We start from the raw sequence: 16,673 nt of genomic DNA, 5'->3' as shown, positions 1-16,673 counted from the left end.
AATATTTTGGCCAATAAATGTATATAGTTGTTGTTTTTTTTAAATATACGTATTCTTTCTTTAATCACGTACTAATAATTTTGCTCAAAATGTGTTATTAATTTTAAAATTTAATCTCAAAGCTTAATAATTTCTTCTCTTACTTATGATAATAAAGCTCGGGAAAAAAATACAAAACATAGTAGAAAAAGTTTTATTCACATCAATTAATTATTGATATAAACATAAGTACAACAATATTATTACTTTTCAAGTGGTTTTGCATTTCGAATAAACAATTTTTAACTAAATTAAATTCATACGCATATTTATTACTGTTACCTTACAGGAAATACAGGAATGTACTACTGAAGGCTAAAGATCGAAATATAATCCCCAATTTTGTCTGCAGGATAAATCCAGACATATATTCAATTCGTGTAACACGTAGCATAAGTAAAATTATTAATGCTTTTAAAAAATTTACAGTTGTCGAGGTGTATAGATGTATGCCTCTCTTAGGTGATGAGGGGAATGTGCCAAATTGGCAAGTTCATCTCATAAAATATTCTATAGTATTTACACAGGTAGACATTTAAAGTAAAAAATCCTAAAACAAAATGAGGTATCTTTCAAATGATACACATTAACTGTTATATTATTATGGTTATTAACAATCGAAATATTTCCAATTTGTTAACTATGCTTAAAAAACCTAAAAAAAATCATTTAGTAGTTTGTAAGCCATATATTACTTTTCCTTTAGTTGATTGTTTTGTTAATGTTGTTATTGTTATAGATTTACCATTTTGAATTTGTTTTTGACAAGTCATTTATGTAAAGATGGTTTATAAATGAATGTCAAAAGCTTTTTTGTTGAAATTCGTCAGTACAAATTAAATTTGTTTAAAAAAACTAAATATCCAAATATATATGTCATTATTATTTTAATGTAAAACAATTTCCTGGATTGTGTCACATAAACAGTATTTATTCGTTATTTCTGATGTCAGATCTATTTACAATACTAATATATAAGCAGTCCCAGATTATCCATATAGGCAATGTAAGGAGCTGCTTTGGGTGATGTCGTGCAACCCATGAGAAAGAAACTTCAAAGTTATTTCATTTGGTATTTACCTTTTTTTATTTTTAAAATAATTTTTATTATTATCATTAATTATTAGCTGAGACAATAAAATTTGGTTAATTCAAATTTAATAAGCTGCTAACTACCCAAGGCGAGGAGGGCTTTGAGACTCAACTAAGGACCACTATATGCTTTAATCATGGTAAAGTTTTGTTGATTTACTGAAAATATATGCAAATTTAATTTCTTGTATCCACAAGATAAAAGCTATATAAATGTTTGAACAATAATGAGTAATTGTTTAATTTGCACAACAAATATTAGTAGTACTTTTATATGACAATAATAAGGATTAATATTATTATTAGAAACACAAAACATCAAGGTTTAACATGTATTTGAATCTTTATATACCTCACCAAGGGTATTATCATATGTAATAAAACAATAGGAATTGAATGGTGCAATTATGTTACAATGAGCTGAGGGGCGTTGCATCTTCAAACACTATATTATTTGAGCATATTAGAAATGTTTAATAAGTTGGCGACATAGACTGTATCAATACTGCAAATGGTCGCCTAGTGGCCGAAATTCGATTAAAATTTATTGCTATTAATTAACTTAAAATTCTTTAGACAAGTATAAACTTATATAACTGTTTTTTTTTTATAATTATTAGGTTAGGCTTGGCGGTATAGTACCTGTATACCTTATATAGTAATAAAAAATTCAAATAAAAAAAAAATCAAATTGACAGTGTGTTTTATACACAATTTATGTTTTCTTTTATTTATGAATTTTAGCTGTCTGTATAATCTTACGCTCTCTCTTCAGTGCGCACAATATGCTTGACAAGTCGATAAAGTTTTTTCTACATATATTAATATTTAGATGTTTATTTCTGAGCTGTTAGATTACATGCTAATTGCTTTAGTATTCCTATAAGTGTGAATAAAATGTGTAATTATTAGGTAATTAAGCCACTAACGCTAAACTCAATTCTCGGTAAACATATTCGAACACGGTTATTAAATAATTAAGTATTTGTAAAATTATTAGTTTATAACTATCATGCAGATTTTCAACCAGACGTTCAATTCAATACTTTTTGGTGCAACCTTATTTTTGAAATTTTCAATAACAATCAGTGGCGTGAATTTTGCGTGGGGCCCTTCATCCGCGGCGATGACTTTTTTGTTTTTTTTCCGTCAACGAGTAAAACTACCCATTCAAGTTTATATTTCACACGTGTATAATATTTTCATTTTTTCCCGGAAAATTTAGCCTACGGTATTAAAGGTTCAGTGTCATTTTGGATAACATTTTACGAATTTTTACTAGGGGGCCCCGTGTTTTTGATACGGCTGATACGGCGGTAGCTACGCCCTTAATCCGTATCCGTAACAGCCTGTGAATGTCCCACTGCTGGGCTAAAGGCCTCCTCTCCTCTTTTTGAGGAGAAGGTTTGGAGCTTATTCCACCACGCTGCTCCAATGCGGGTTGGTAGAATTCACATGTGGCAGAATTTCAGTGAAATTAGACACATGCAGGTTTCCTCACGATGTTTTCCTTCACCGTAAAGCACGAGATGAATTATAATCACAAATTAAGCACATGAAAATTCAGTGGTGCTTGCCCGGGTTTGAACCCACGATCATCGGTTAAGATTCACGCGTTCTTACCACTGGGCCATCTCGGCTTTTACGCCCTTAATAACAATGTGCAAATAATAATTTGCATATTCTTGATTTAAATAGGATTTGATTTACTTAATGAATCTTGAACTTAATGATTCAAAAACTATCTTATGTATCGAACATCTACATATAACTAAAATGAATTAAAAACATCCAATAACTACATAAACTGTAAAAAAATATGTGTTATATATAATTGTACGAATTGTGTAAAATTTGATAACTCTTCGTTAGTATTGCATTTCGATATGTCTTTGAGCTAATAATTATGAATATTAACTTGCTCTAAAGTCACTGCTACCGCTAAATGTACAACCAGAATGTTGTATTACATGAGTCGCACTATATATACCACACTTGACACAAGTCTCCCAAGGTTCCTCTAGGACCATTTGACTTAGGAAACCCCCTGTGAAAGCATCCCCTGCCCCATTAGTATCCACGATTTGCTCTCTGGATAGTATTTCAACGGGTACCAGGGTCACCTTGGTTCCTTCTACCAAGATCACCGGGTCTTTACCCTGGGTTATCACAACCACTCTTTGTCTGGACGAGTTTATTTTGGGTAGTGCCGCTATTTTCAAAGCCACCCCTTGAAGATCGGTTTCTGTAATGTTGAACGCTTTTGCGAATGCATCTGCTTCCTGTAATATAAAATATTAGCTTGATAAGTTTCAATCATATAGGAATTCTACAGAAAACATACTCGGTATTATGTTTACTTAACACTTTCACTGGCGTCTATCCGAATCCGTACACAAACGTATTTCATCCGTATGTTTCACGACTAAACTAAATGTAAAACTTAACTGTACGTAGCTTTAGATGCGAAGATAACGAGCGACAAGCTGAATGAGTTGGTAAACTATAAATGGAATTTATTTTTTATGCATGCGTTAAATTGATATCCCGTGCCTCGGAAAGCACGTAAAGCCGTAGGTCCTGCGCCTGAACTCTTTTCGGTCGTGTCGGATTGCCGTGTCCCATCGGATTATGAGAGTTAGGGAATAGAGAGTGCACCTGTGTTTGCGCACACACTTGTGCACTATAATATCTCCTGCGTAGTTGGCGAAATCGGTCTGGAGGACATTATTATTATTATTAAATTGATATATTTTTGGAGTTAGAAATGAATACTAACATAATGGTCCTGTACACGATTTAACATTAAATTATATCTTTGGTTGTAAATAATGAAATTATTTGTCCATTTTTCATTTCGATAAGAATGTCGATCGACCGACGATGTCGTTGTGTCAGCCGACCGTTACAGGTTCATCAATTATTTATTCATATATTGTTATATAATATAAAATAAATAAAATACTATTATATATTAAATAAATAGTTTTAGTAAATAAGCATGGCAGTAAAAGTGTTAAGGGAAAAAACACGATAAAGCATAAACAAGGTATCTATAGGTATGTGATTGCGATTATGAATGTGTTCGTACGCGTTACAATGTTGTTACATTACCCTTATAGGGACAAATAGATAAACAACTTTGACCTTGAATTGAATTTTCATTATTTGTTGAGGTCTAAAATAATAATCAATGTATTCGTGAAAAATGGCGTTTCGAATCGAATTCTGGGCTAAGGCCTCCTCTCCCTTTTGAGGAGAAGGTTTGGAGCTTATTCCACCACGCCGCTCCAACGCGTATTGGTCGAATACACGTGGCATAATTTCAATGAAATTAGACACATTAGACAATTAGACACAGTTTTCCTCACGATGTTTTCCTTCACCATCAAGTACGAGATGAATTATTAACACCAATTAAGCACATGAAAATTCAGTGGTGCTTGGCCGGGTTTGAACCCACGATCATCGGTTAAGATTCATGCGTTCTAACCACTAGGCCATCTCGGATTTTTAAAATTAAATGGATATAAGTAAAGTGATATATGTATATAATATATTATTCAAGAACAAACAATATGTATAGAATACGTGCTCACCGACTCGTTTCCGAACAACACGTCGACGTAGGGCAGCATCTCTTCCAAGGGCTCCTTGTAGAACTGCGACACGAAGGGCGCGCTCAAGTTCATAATGAACGTGTGCCGGTTCTCGTGCGCGTGCTTCGCGAGCAACATTATAGACTCTGGCGACACTGCTACGAAGAAACCCTGAAATTCATTTATAAAAACGATTATAAAAAAAGAGTTTTCTATTAATAAATGTTATTTAAAATTGATTTTAACTTTAATAATGATTGAAAAATATTTCTGATATTGCAACAATTTTTTAAGCGGCTCGATTCTCAATTTTCTAACTGGATTCGGGTCCCGGATTCGACTTATTTCAAGTCAATACATACAAATCACAATACCTCTTGGCCCGACTATCAACCAGATCATGTCCGACTGCCGTTGGATACTGAGAGACAGGCAAGTGGAAAAGTGAAAGTGCGCCTATGTATACGAACACAATCATGTTCCAAGTGGCTGGTATTTGGACACCGTGGGTAGGTCATACGTTCAAGACTTTGTTAATATTTTCCTTTAAATAAAATATTTGAAAAAAATACAAACTTACTGAGGCATAAAAGAACTTTGCGCTTTCAATGCTCTTCCGACATTCCTCTTTAGCCAGATGGTCTGGAGTGAACTTCTGCGCCGCGGCCAGGTTTGCACAGAGCGAGCGATGTGTGCCCGTCACAAGGACGGCACAGGTTCCTGTTGGAGCCTCTTCGGTCACTTGGTAGTGGACAGTTACACCCTCCGCACTAAAAAAAACATTTTCGAATTTAGGCGCTCCTCGTTAAGACGGAAAGGGTACCGCTGGTTTTTTAGTGGGTAATCCGATGTTCGGGGCGCACTCGGCGCCTTGGACACCGGCGAGACCCACATAACCCCCCACTGTTCCCGTGGGGGAAACACGTAACGCGTTTTTCCAGCGTTAAAAAAAAAGGCTATAGATGATGAGTTCGAATTCTGACTAATTTTATTCTTCTCGGTAGTTCCTTTAAATTTAGTTTAATCTTGTAAAACGACGATTCAAAAGTTCTCACAAAACGGCAATATATAATTCTATTTGAATAAAGTATATTTAGATTAGATTTACATGACATGAAAAGTACAATTAATTTGATTGTATCAATACGTGTACTTTTCATGTCATGCTTAGAATGGTTTAAGCAAATATATAAAAAAGAAAGGAATAAGAAGACGAATAAAAATTACTGGTCATTTAATTAGAATCTCACATTAACTTTTGAATAAATATTTCATGAGATAAATGTTCATTGTAGCAGAGGCAGTAGCTAGTTACTGTTTTTTCATCAATCGTATTAACCATATACAATAAATTTACATGTAAAGACCTCCTTCCTAAGGCCGATAAAACACGTCAAATTAGAAACTACCACCGGTTCGGAAAAGAAACATCCAGCCCTGAGAAGAACCAGCGAAAGAAACTCAGCAGGTTAACACATATGCACAACACATTAGTGAACCTGCCAAAACATTATATCGATTTAAATAATACTAATCTTCGTCGCGACTTTGCCCGCTTTTGACGATGAGCAGATAAAGGGTCTTTAACCCTTTATTCTTTTCTGTACCCCAGAAAAAATGTAAAACATAATCGTATCAAATTCTATTTATATATATTTTTTTAATTTACAATTAAATATACGTACGTAAAGTACGTGTATTAAACATACGTATGTAACATCGCCGAGATGGCCCAGTGGTAAGAACGCGGGAATCCTAACCGATGATCGTGGGTTCAAACCCGGGCAAGCACCACTGAATTTTCACGTGCTTAATTTGCGATTATAATTCATCTCGTGCTTTACGGTGAAGGAAAACATCGTGAGCAAACCTGCATGTGTCTAATTTCACTGAAATTCTGCCACATGTTTATTCCACCAACCTTTTTTTTTTTTTTTTTTTATAGAATAGGAAGGCGGACGAGCATATGGGCCACCTGATGGTAAGTGGTCACCAACGCTCTTAGACATTGGCATTGTAAGAAATGTCAACCATCGCTTACATATCCAATGCGCCACCAACCTTGGGAACTAAGATTTTATGTCCCTTGTGCCTGTAATTACACTGGCTCACTCACCCTTCAAACCGGAACACAACAATATCAAGTATTGCTGTTTTGCGGTAGAATATCTGATGAGTGGGTGGTACCTACCCAGACGAGCTTGCACAAAGCCCTACCACCAGTGAAAACCTGCATTGGAGCAGCGTGGTGGAATAAGCTCCAAACCTTCTCCTCAAAAAGAGGAGAGGAGGCCTTTAGCCCAGCAGTGGGACATTCACAGGCTGTTACGGATTACGGAAAGTACGTGTAATATATATTTATTGTTAACCTTGAATATCATAAGAATCATACGCTGTATCATCTATTAATGGAAATCATGAAACACTTGTAGAAAAATCAACGCGTCATATCATCAGATTTCAAATAAAAATGATAACGACACTACGATGTATCTAATAGAATCTGTGTATGCAATTATTTAAAATAAGAATTATTTTTATTAAAGCCTAAATAAATAAAAATAGCTTCTGTACAAATCATGACCTCGTGGAATTTTAGTTATTAAATATATATGATTATATATTTTTTGGTAAGTACCTCTAGCTACCTCGGTTTAAGATGCAATGTCCTCTGAACCGGAAATCTGTCGTACAAAGCATTCACGATGATGGTAGAATAGCGGATATTTGTACTTGGTAACTAGCCAGAAGGGCTCGCACAAAGGGTTACAAACACCAATAGGTATGTAATTATTATTGAAACAACCATAGAACTGGACAAATTTTTGGCGTCCCGCCATATTACGCCTTAATTTCCTTTTACATTTGCCATCCCGGAAATTCATAAAAACCTAATAATGTATTATAATAAACTCGTTTGCATAACAACTTAAAAAAAAACAACAACAATTTCATAAGCTAAGCTAAATTTAACTTCACATGTGGTATATAATATTTTTTACTTGGTGATAAGTACATTTTATACGTACACGTGACGTACCCGTACTTTGAAGACGTACCCGTCTTCAAAGTACTAGCACCACCCCCCCAGCACGCGGGTGACAGCTAGTTATAAATATAGACTAAATTTCGCAACTGAATTTTAAGCAATTTTAACCCAAACGATTAAGCCCTAATTTTGCCAACACTGAATATTATATTTATTAATGAAATAAAATCGTCTATTAAAATAGTTTTAGTTTTGTAACTCGATAATACGATAAGATCGGATAAAGGCCACAATACTAAAATAGCATAAGCCATTGTTATATAACAACTATGCTATATGAAAATCAAGGGCATCCATATTAACAATAGATCTGAGAATTTACCTACTTTATACGGTAATTACAAAATACCGTATCAATACGAAACGTTCTATTTAATTATAACAATAAAACAGTTTATTATTATAATATTTCATCCATTTAATTATTATAAATTTATTATTATTTTATGTAATACAAAATATATGTATGTATTTGATATGTCTGCTTAACGTATTCTTGTCGAGCGTTACAGAATGATACGTTTACCAGAATTCCTATATCCTCCATTCCATCGCTCTCATAACACATAAAAAATAAACCTACAATAATAAAATAACATACAATTTCAAAATAAACAATACAAATAAGACTTAATTTTTGTCGACTTCAAAAAAAGAGATTATATTTTGTATTTTTTTTTTATGTTTAAAAAAATGTGAGTTGTATTTATTTGCTTTACGTGGTCTTATTATTGTATTTTCAATGAAACTCCATAGCTTATACCACCGTTTGTTCGAATTTATCAGCCCTTATTAGTATTATCAGTAGTAAAATAGTGTTGATTTTTTTTTTAATTTTTTAACGGCATTACATTAGATTCGGAAAAGTTAGCCTTAAACCTAATTTTTAATATACTCTCATTATTCATACTTGAAAAGTCACTAATGAAGTAGCGACCAAATTATAAATACACAATAATTATATACAATATTATTTAATTTTTTTTTCTTTAACTCTATTGCGCCCTATGTCACTGTTTCATAATTAAATTGCAAAGATGACATCAATTTATGTTGCATTGCCCATATAGTTGGCTTTGGATCAATATAGTTATCTAATATTGTTAATTTGAGTCTTTAGTAGCACTTATGATATGTAATTATAGGATAAATTTAAAAATATAAGCATTCTCAGTCAATAACGATAATAAAATTCCATGCAAAGTACATATCGGTCATTATTTATTTTATTATTACGCAAATAGCTTTACTTAAAATACTATAAATAAGTTTGTATATGTTTGAGTTTTTTAACTAGCATTATTATTATTGCTTATAAGAGCTTTACGTTTACGTTTTATGCGTTAAAAGTAAAAAAAATAGTGACAGCCTTTGATGTACCGATCGAAGGCTAACGCCCCCACTCCTTTTTACAAAAAGGTATGGAGCGTAAAAAGGCCTAAAAATGTAAGCGAAAAAAAATGATGCAAAAATGTTTTATACACATATATATGACTACAATAATGTCACCATAGTATTCGCAGTTATCACCTTACCTCGAAATAAATCTTACGAGTTCATTTCTAGGCATGGTGATAATTTAACACGATTCAGACATACATTATTGCAGAACTTAAAGTTCTAATAATGAAGATTCTAAGGTGAGGATTAGGTTACTTGGTGGTAAAGATTTGTGCAAGCCTGTTTGGGTAGGTACCACCCACTCATCAGATACCACCAAACAGCAATACCTACTTAGCATTGTTACGTTTCGGTTTGAAGTGAGAGTGAGTGAGGCGCAAAGGACTTTACATCTAAGTTCTCAAGGTTGTTGGCAAATTGGCCATTTGGCTATTTATTTTTATAAAAAAAGAGGAACAAAGAAGCGCGTAGAGGTAGGGCTGGTGCTGATTTCACAATTATTTAACATTTTTATTATTAATTATAAAATTATTGCGATAATACAAATAAAATAGTCGCTGTCTCCGCTACGATAGTACGGCCAAATGTTATCTGCTTATCTATCAGCGAGAGCATAACGTGTTTACGGGTCGAAAATTGACTGTGTTCGTTCAAATATTGATATTTTTCATCATCGTTAAAGAGCATTTTAACGTTAGATAAGATATAGCTATACAAATAAGAAGAATATAAAAATAGTTATAAGGCCACTAAATGCTGATGGATCTTCGACTTTTTATTTTAAAAAAAAGGGTAAGCTAGTAATGAAATGCGTGTGACAAAAAGAAACATTTTACCGCCTTTTTTAGTCAGGAACGTATAATCACGGTTTAATCGAATAATCTAGAATTCAAATTAGTCCTTCATAATTCACTTTATTGCAGTCATAGCAGTTTAACCAAAAATTCATTACTTTTTTACTATTAACTGAAAACTATTTTTATTAAGAAAGCGGGCGGTTTCAACTACGTCAAACGTAGAAACGACTGTTCCGCTCTCGTGAGTCGTAGCGAGATGTTATATATAACCTTTTAACTATCAAGCAAGCAAATTCTTCGTTTACTTTTATATAATTGTATTCTATAATTTATTACATTAAACAATGTAAAGGAATTTTGCAAAAGTGCTTAATAACGAAATATACTGTGTTGTTACTAAATAATAGTCTAAATCATTAATTGACTATTAAACTATTACTACAAGCATGTGATTGAATAAGTGAGACAAAAACTTTATCGATAAACTATAGATACTGTTACTCTCAGAAGATTTTATCTTCATAAAAACTACCTCAATACAAGTACTATTACGTTTGAGATAATCTTTATCAACTTTTATATCACAATATTATATAGGAGATGCAGGACTATTAAGAAGTTATGAATATATTAATTTAAAAAAAAAGGTAGGTTAATTACTCAATATGATTACACAGATGAAAAGAAAGCATGGAATTAGTATTACTTGACTCCCATATAGAATATATAAATTTATTTTTTTATAATCGAGTATGTAAGACTACTTGAATAAAATACATTTTCATTCAACTAAATACTAAGACAACTATACTATATATATATCGCTATCTCCAACAAGCTTCTCTTAGTATTATATATATATATATATATATATATATAGATATGCTTCATATATTTCCGTTAATTATTTAAAAAAATATTAGATAATAATATCAAATTATAATCAACTCACATTGCTCTCTCACTTAATATCTTAGCGTAATCATCATTTCCGACACAGCCAAAGTAACTGCATACATTAGGTTTTTTTAATATCCATTGAGCTACTCTGAGAGAGTTCTGCACACTGCCTCCGGCTATAAATTCAGCATTATATCTAAAAATATATAATTATACATAATACAATTTTTAATTTTTATTTACAACAAATATTTATAATTATCAAGTGTAGTAAATTGATATTTTAAATAATTATTATATTATAAATAAAATCTACACATACTTTTCTACAAGCTCCCTGTAAAGTGGCATATGTTTAGGGTCAGCCATAATAGCGTCATCTGGATGTAGACCATACTTCTTGAGCAATTCCTCATCGACTATAGCTGATATATCTAACAGGGGATTTCCTATACCCACAAGCATACCTTCTTTACCACATAGGCAGCTGAAATAAACATGGTTTTTTAGATAATAATTTAATTTAGTTTAGCACTTAATTATTTCACTCAAAACTTTAAAGAAACTTTAACAATAATATACATCGCATTTTTGTCTTTTTTTATTATGTAGTCAGAATTATTAAATTTAAAATATAGTAATAAAAAAGTATTGAAATTTAAACGACACTGTCAGAAAATTCAAATTCAGTGCTATTGCCTATTTAGTGTTTAAATGTGGTTAATTCGAGACGCACTAGTTCATGCAAATTAAATACACCGGAGAAGGAAGCATAATAAGCAAAAAATTTGCTCACCTAGAATCCATTATGTAATATAATTATACAACAAATAAAACTGTGATTAATATCGAGTATATGTTACAAAATGTATGTGATTGTATTATTTTAGCAAAATTAAATTAACACTGTCGCGCAAGAAATCACCGCATGTTTATCTTCACAATAGTAAAACGTGCTCACACTTTCCGAGCTCATCGAGCAATAGGAAAAAAATATGAATTTATATTCTGTGAATCTAAATTGACGTTTAGTTGTCACTTTTAGACTTTTTATCGTAGACAGAGAAACTCTGACAGAGTTTCTCTGTTTTATTTTTTATTACCTAAATACTGCTTTTAATATTATTAGGAAGAGCTTATTTTTTATGATCTCAAAAAACCATATTTAAAATATAAAAAATACTGGTGAATTTTTTTACGATATATGCAAAAAATTTATTTTACAATTTTTTAAAGTTCTTAAATGCTTTTTTGGAGCGACCGATCGACGCGTGATGTCACATTGCCCAACGTCGCTCGCTCGCCCATACAACTTCGTCTGTATTTTCGCGTTATTCTTGATTTTATTTATATTCCGATTAGTATAAAAAAATCTTTCATATATTTATTTTACAGTACCGTAGCATATTAATTCAACGAATAGAACTCAAAAGGAAAAAAATCCTTTTTAAATATATATCTATATATACAAAACAACAAGTAACAAAAACAAGTAGATATTTTCTTGATGTGCATTTTAATGTAAATACCGAAGCAGTAAAATTTGTCGTATTTATAAGTTTTTAGTTTGAGGATCAAACATTTAATTTTTACAGGCAGTAATAGGTATTCGTTTGTTATATCCATAATTCAGAATGATCGTAATATGGCCTTGATACGTTAAATATCGTTAGTGTTGTCATAAAAGTTTGTATCGATGAAAATGCATTTCAACGTTAATGGCAAGTTTATTGTTAATCTTGAAGATGATTTGTGAACAACGCCGTATCGCCAATGGTATACGTTGAAATTCTTAATGACAGTAAACCATTGAAATCTATTTTTACCATATTATGTTTCTTTGCAATCAAATACGTAGTCTAATATAGTACTTATGATACAAATAATTCTGTATTCAAATTGGCTTATAAGAGCACTTTTGAATCATCATGTTACAATATTGAATTAAATGTAAAGCTACCACCGGTGATCTTTTAGTTTACCTGACCCATGGGCTGAAGCAGTTGAGTCTAAGAGACAAAATTAGTAGTTAGACTTAAAAAAGCTATAGAAAAAGCCTTTGATTGGACTTTCCAGGAAATAATGCAACTGGATCACCAGTTTTACCAAATCGGCTTATCAAGGTCGTTGTCGACGGTGCATGCTCTGACGTAAAATATGTCAATTCTGGTGTTTCACAAGGTTGTGTGTTATCACCTACTCTGTTTCTTCTACATACATATGCAAATTAGCAACATTCAATATTGGAAGACGACAGCACTGTAGACGACTTATACACCGGCTGTGCTAATATTTGCCGGGAACACGTTCGAGATTGCTAATTTTATTTGCACTTTCATCACAAGCAAATTTACAATAATAAGCCGTGACTTTGTATCGTAACTATCGCGCCCCGAACTGTGTATGTGAAATTAAATATAGAAAATGTATATTATGTTCTATATTAATATTACCTTCTATCGAAAGCGGAAAGCACTAGTATCTCCATGAAGAGTATGGACTTATTACAGATCACAGTTATGCATTAACAATTAATAAATATAAAGATTAAAATAAACAATAATAATAAGCTCTCTAATATACTTCGCGTGATTTGTGAAAGAATCCGCAATCATAAGATCGACTTTCGGTAGATTATTTGTTAGTCTACTTAAAAATATTGCTCTTATTTTAGCATAAAATAATATGTTAATAATCGTTCTAATATTATTATAAGTGAAAGAACGTATGTGGGGTGACGTCAAATCACAAAGAGGGATAAAATAAATACGAAATTATCAAACAATGCGCGTATCGCAAAAAAGTCCTCTAAAACAAAAACATTCCTTTTTTTGTTTTTGGTATTGCCCATTATTCAATATAAATTTAAATTCAAATTAATCTTAATTACTTTCTATACATATAACAATAATTAAGAATATTATGTAACAAAAATGCTAAATCGTTGAATTTTTTTTTTATTTTACTTTATCTGTGACTATGACATAACCTACAACCGGCACATAAGAATCACGTTTTGCGATTTCGACGAGAATCTTCGAGAAGTACAAGTTCAGAGTACTTTGAATATTCTGTGAAGTCCAATATATCATTCCATATAACTTAAAAAATGTTGCGTTTGCCTCGTGTCGTCCGACAAACTGTTTCTTTAAATAAAACTCACCAGTTCTCAAGATTATATGCCAAAGATGTGAGATTCGGCGCTGATGTAAGAGCCCTCATGCTTCAAGGCGTGGACGTTCTTGCTGATGCCGTCGCAGTCACAATGGGTCCTAAAGGTAGGAATGTTATTTTGGAACAGTCCTGGGGTTCACCGAAAATAACCAAAGACGGTGTGACTGTCGCCAAAGGTGTAGAGCTTAAAGATAAATTCCAGAATATTGGAGCTAAACTTGTACAAAATGTAGCAAATAATACAAACGAAGAAGCCGGCGATGGAACCACCACAGCAACGGTCCTTGCCAGAGCTATCGCAAAGGAAGGTTTCGAGAAAATTTCAAAGGGTGCTAATCCTATTGAAATTCGTAGGGGTGTGATGATGGCCGTAGACTCTGTAAAAGAAAAATTGAAGAATATGTCAAAGCCCGTCACTACACCGGAGGAGATCGCGCAGGTTGCCACCATCTCCGCAAACGGTGATACGGCCATCGGGAAACTTATTGCTGATGCAATGAAGAAGGTCGGTCGCGACGGTGTCATCACGGTCAAGGACGGCAAAACACTTAATGACGAATTAGAAGTCATCGAAGGTATGAAATTCGACAGAGGTTATATTTCACCATATTTCATCAACTCTTCTAAAGGAGCTAAAGTCGAGTTCCAAGATGCTCTAGTTCTCTTCTCCGAAAAGAAGATTAGCAATGTACAGACTATCATCCCAGCATTGGAATTAGCTAACCAACAGAGGAAGCCCTTAGTGATCATTGCAGAGGATGTTGATGGTGAAGCATTGTCCACTCTTGTTGTGAACAGGTTGAAGATTGGCTTGCAAGTTGCTGCTGTAAAGGCCCCCGGATTCGGTGACAACAGAAAAGCCACCCTGAGTGATATGGCCATTGCTGCAGGTGGAGTTGTATTTGGAGATGATGCCAATCTCATAAGGTTAGAGGATGTCCAGCTCTCTGACCTAGGACAAGTTGGTGAAGTTATTATCACAAAGGATGACACTCTGATTCTTAAAGGTAAAGGCAAAAAGTCTGATATCGACAGGAGAGCTGAGCAGATCCGTGATCAGATACAGGAAACAAATTCAGAGTATGAAAAAGAGAAATTGCAGGAGCGCCTTGCAAGATTAGCATCAGGAGTAGCAGTTTTACATGTCGGTGGATCCAGTGAAGTCGAAGTTAATGAAAAGAAAGATCGTGTCAATGATGCACTGAATGCAACTCGGGCTGCCGTTGAAGAAGGTATTGTACCTGGAGGTGGTTCAGCTCTTCTCAGGTGTATCCCAGTCCTTGAACAGCTGAAAACTGCAAACTCTGATCAAGCTACTGGAGTTGACATCATTAAGAAGGCCCTTAGAATGCCTTGTATGACCATCGCTAGCAACGCTGGCATTGATGGCTCAGTAGTAGTTGCTAAAGTAGAAGATCTTGGTCCCGAATTTGGATATGACGCTTTGAACAATGAATATGTAAACATGATTGAGAAGGGAATTATTGACCCAACAAAGGTTGTTAGAACAGCACTAACAGATGCCAGTGGAGTTGCATCTCTTCTTACAACGGCTGAAGCTGTCATTTGCGATCTTCCTCAAGAAAAGGAAGCAAACCCCATGGCTGGTATGGGAGGCATGGGAGGCATGGGCGGCATGGGTGGCATGGGAGGAATGATGTAAATTTATTAAGGACTTAATATGCATTTAAGGTGTACAGAACTATATTAGTTACATCACCTGTTAAAGGTATTGCAATGAATGAATGAGCTACAGTTGTGCAGTGAATGATTATTTTTCTTATTATAGAGTCTGATTGTGTTAGAATAGAGACGGCTGTCTTAGAAATATTTAGTTTAATATTTGCTTCAGTGGAGCAAGGTGTTATTTTTTAAAAATAAATAAATGTTATTCATATTTTGTTTTATTTGTTTATTCTTCTTTCAAATATTCTATAACAGATAATGAGACTTAGTTTGAAGACTCACTTTATGAAAAACATACTTAAATTTACTAGATTAATGAAAACTAAAAATATTACCGAATGTTTTAACGATATAATTACTTCATTTTCAGCGATAGCTCTTATCTGTAAAGTAAAATAAAAATAAATTACTCAATAATAATAATACATCTGATGTTATGTAATATCTCGAATACTTAACGAAAGCCAAGTCAACGACCTGAGATAGTAACATGAACTTAACTACATGAAACGCACCTACTTAGGCACCGTGACGTTATATTTGTCTCAATAGAGACCTAATTATTAGCAGTGTTATCTAGGTATTATAGGTAATAAAAAATTAAAAAATATACTGTCTGTATTATTATGTACGTTATATCAGAGAATAAAATATTCAACGAAAAGCTTTATGTATTTAATTGACCCTTTATTATCCTCACTCAAGCTAGATTAACTACGTAACTTGTGATGTACTTGTACCGTAAACCAATTCATAACATTGCTGGTTGGTAATATTATATCGTACGGTAGTACTTATGTGGACTTCTGCATATAAAATATACGTACTTACTAACCTATTCCTTGCCAACTAAGAAAATAGGTACGTTACCGCCATACAATTGTACGCTTCCGACAATGGGCGTCTGCGAGATCTCCGTATCTTATTGTTAGGCGC

General features: G+C 33.2%; 2 protein-coding genes across 2 annotated transcripts; one reads left to right on the top strand and one right to left on the bottom strand.

Annotated features, from left to right (window-relative positions):
* Positions 1-179: 179 nt before the first annotated feature.
* On the bottom strand, positions 180-11,860 carry LOC126771632 (uncharacterized). The gene is made up of 6 exons (XM_050491630.1): positions 11,674-11,860; positions 11,200-11,364; positions 10,930-11,073; positions 5,311-5,500; positions 4,731-4,901; positions 180-3,413 (listed from the first exon to the last, which is right to left on the bottom strand). The coding sequence occupies exons 1-6, from the start codon at positions 11,682-11,684 to the stop codon at positions 3,045-3,047; spliced, it is 1,050 nt and encodes a 349-aa protein (XP_050347587.1). The 5' UTR covers positions 11,685-11,860; the 3' UTR covers positions 180-3,044.
* Positions 11,861-13,860: 2,000 nt separating this feature from the next.
* LOC126771601 (heat shock protein 60A-like) lies at positions 13,861-15,946 on the top strand. Its single transcript, XM_050491580.1, has one exon. The coding sequence runs from the start codon at positions 13,987-13,989 to the stop codon at positions 15,712-15,714; it is 1,728 nt and encodes a 575-aa protein (XP_050347537.1). The 5' UTR covers positions 13,861-13,986; the 3' UTR covers positions 15,715-15,946.
* Positions 15,947-16,673: the final 727 nt, after the last annotated feature.

Source organism: Nymphalis io, chromosome 11 (genome assembly GCF_905147045.1).
Source record: "Nymphalis io chromosome 11, ilAglIoxx1.1, whole genome shotgun sequence".
Lineage (NCBI taxonomy): Eukaryota > Metazoa > Arthropoda > Insecta > Lepidoptera > Nymphalidae > Nymphalis > Nymphalis io.
This window is presented reverse-complemented; position numbering and strand designations above follow the sequence as displayed.

Coding starts and splice junctions, on each gene's coding strand:
- LOC126771601 (XM_050491580.1), top strand. CDS start 13,987: ATGTTGCGTTTGCCTCGTGTCGTCCGACAAACTGTTTCTTTAAATAAA.
- LOC126771632 (XM_050491630.1), bottom strand. Junction 11,074..11,199: donor TACAGGGAGCTTGTAGAAAA/GTATGTGTAGAT, acceptor ATATATTTTTAG/ATATAATGCTGAATTTATAG. Junction 5,501..10,929: donor ATATTAAGTGAGAGAGCAAT/GTGAGTTGATTA, acceptor TGTTTTTTTTAG/TGCGGAGGGTGTAACTGTCC.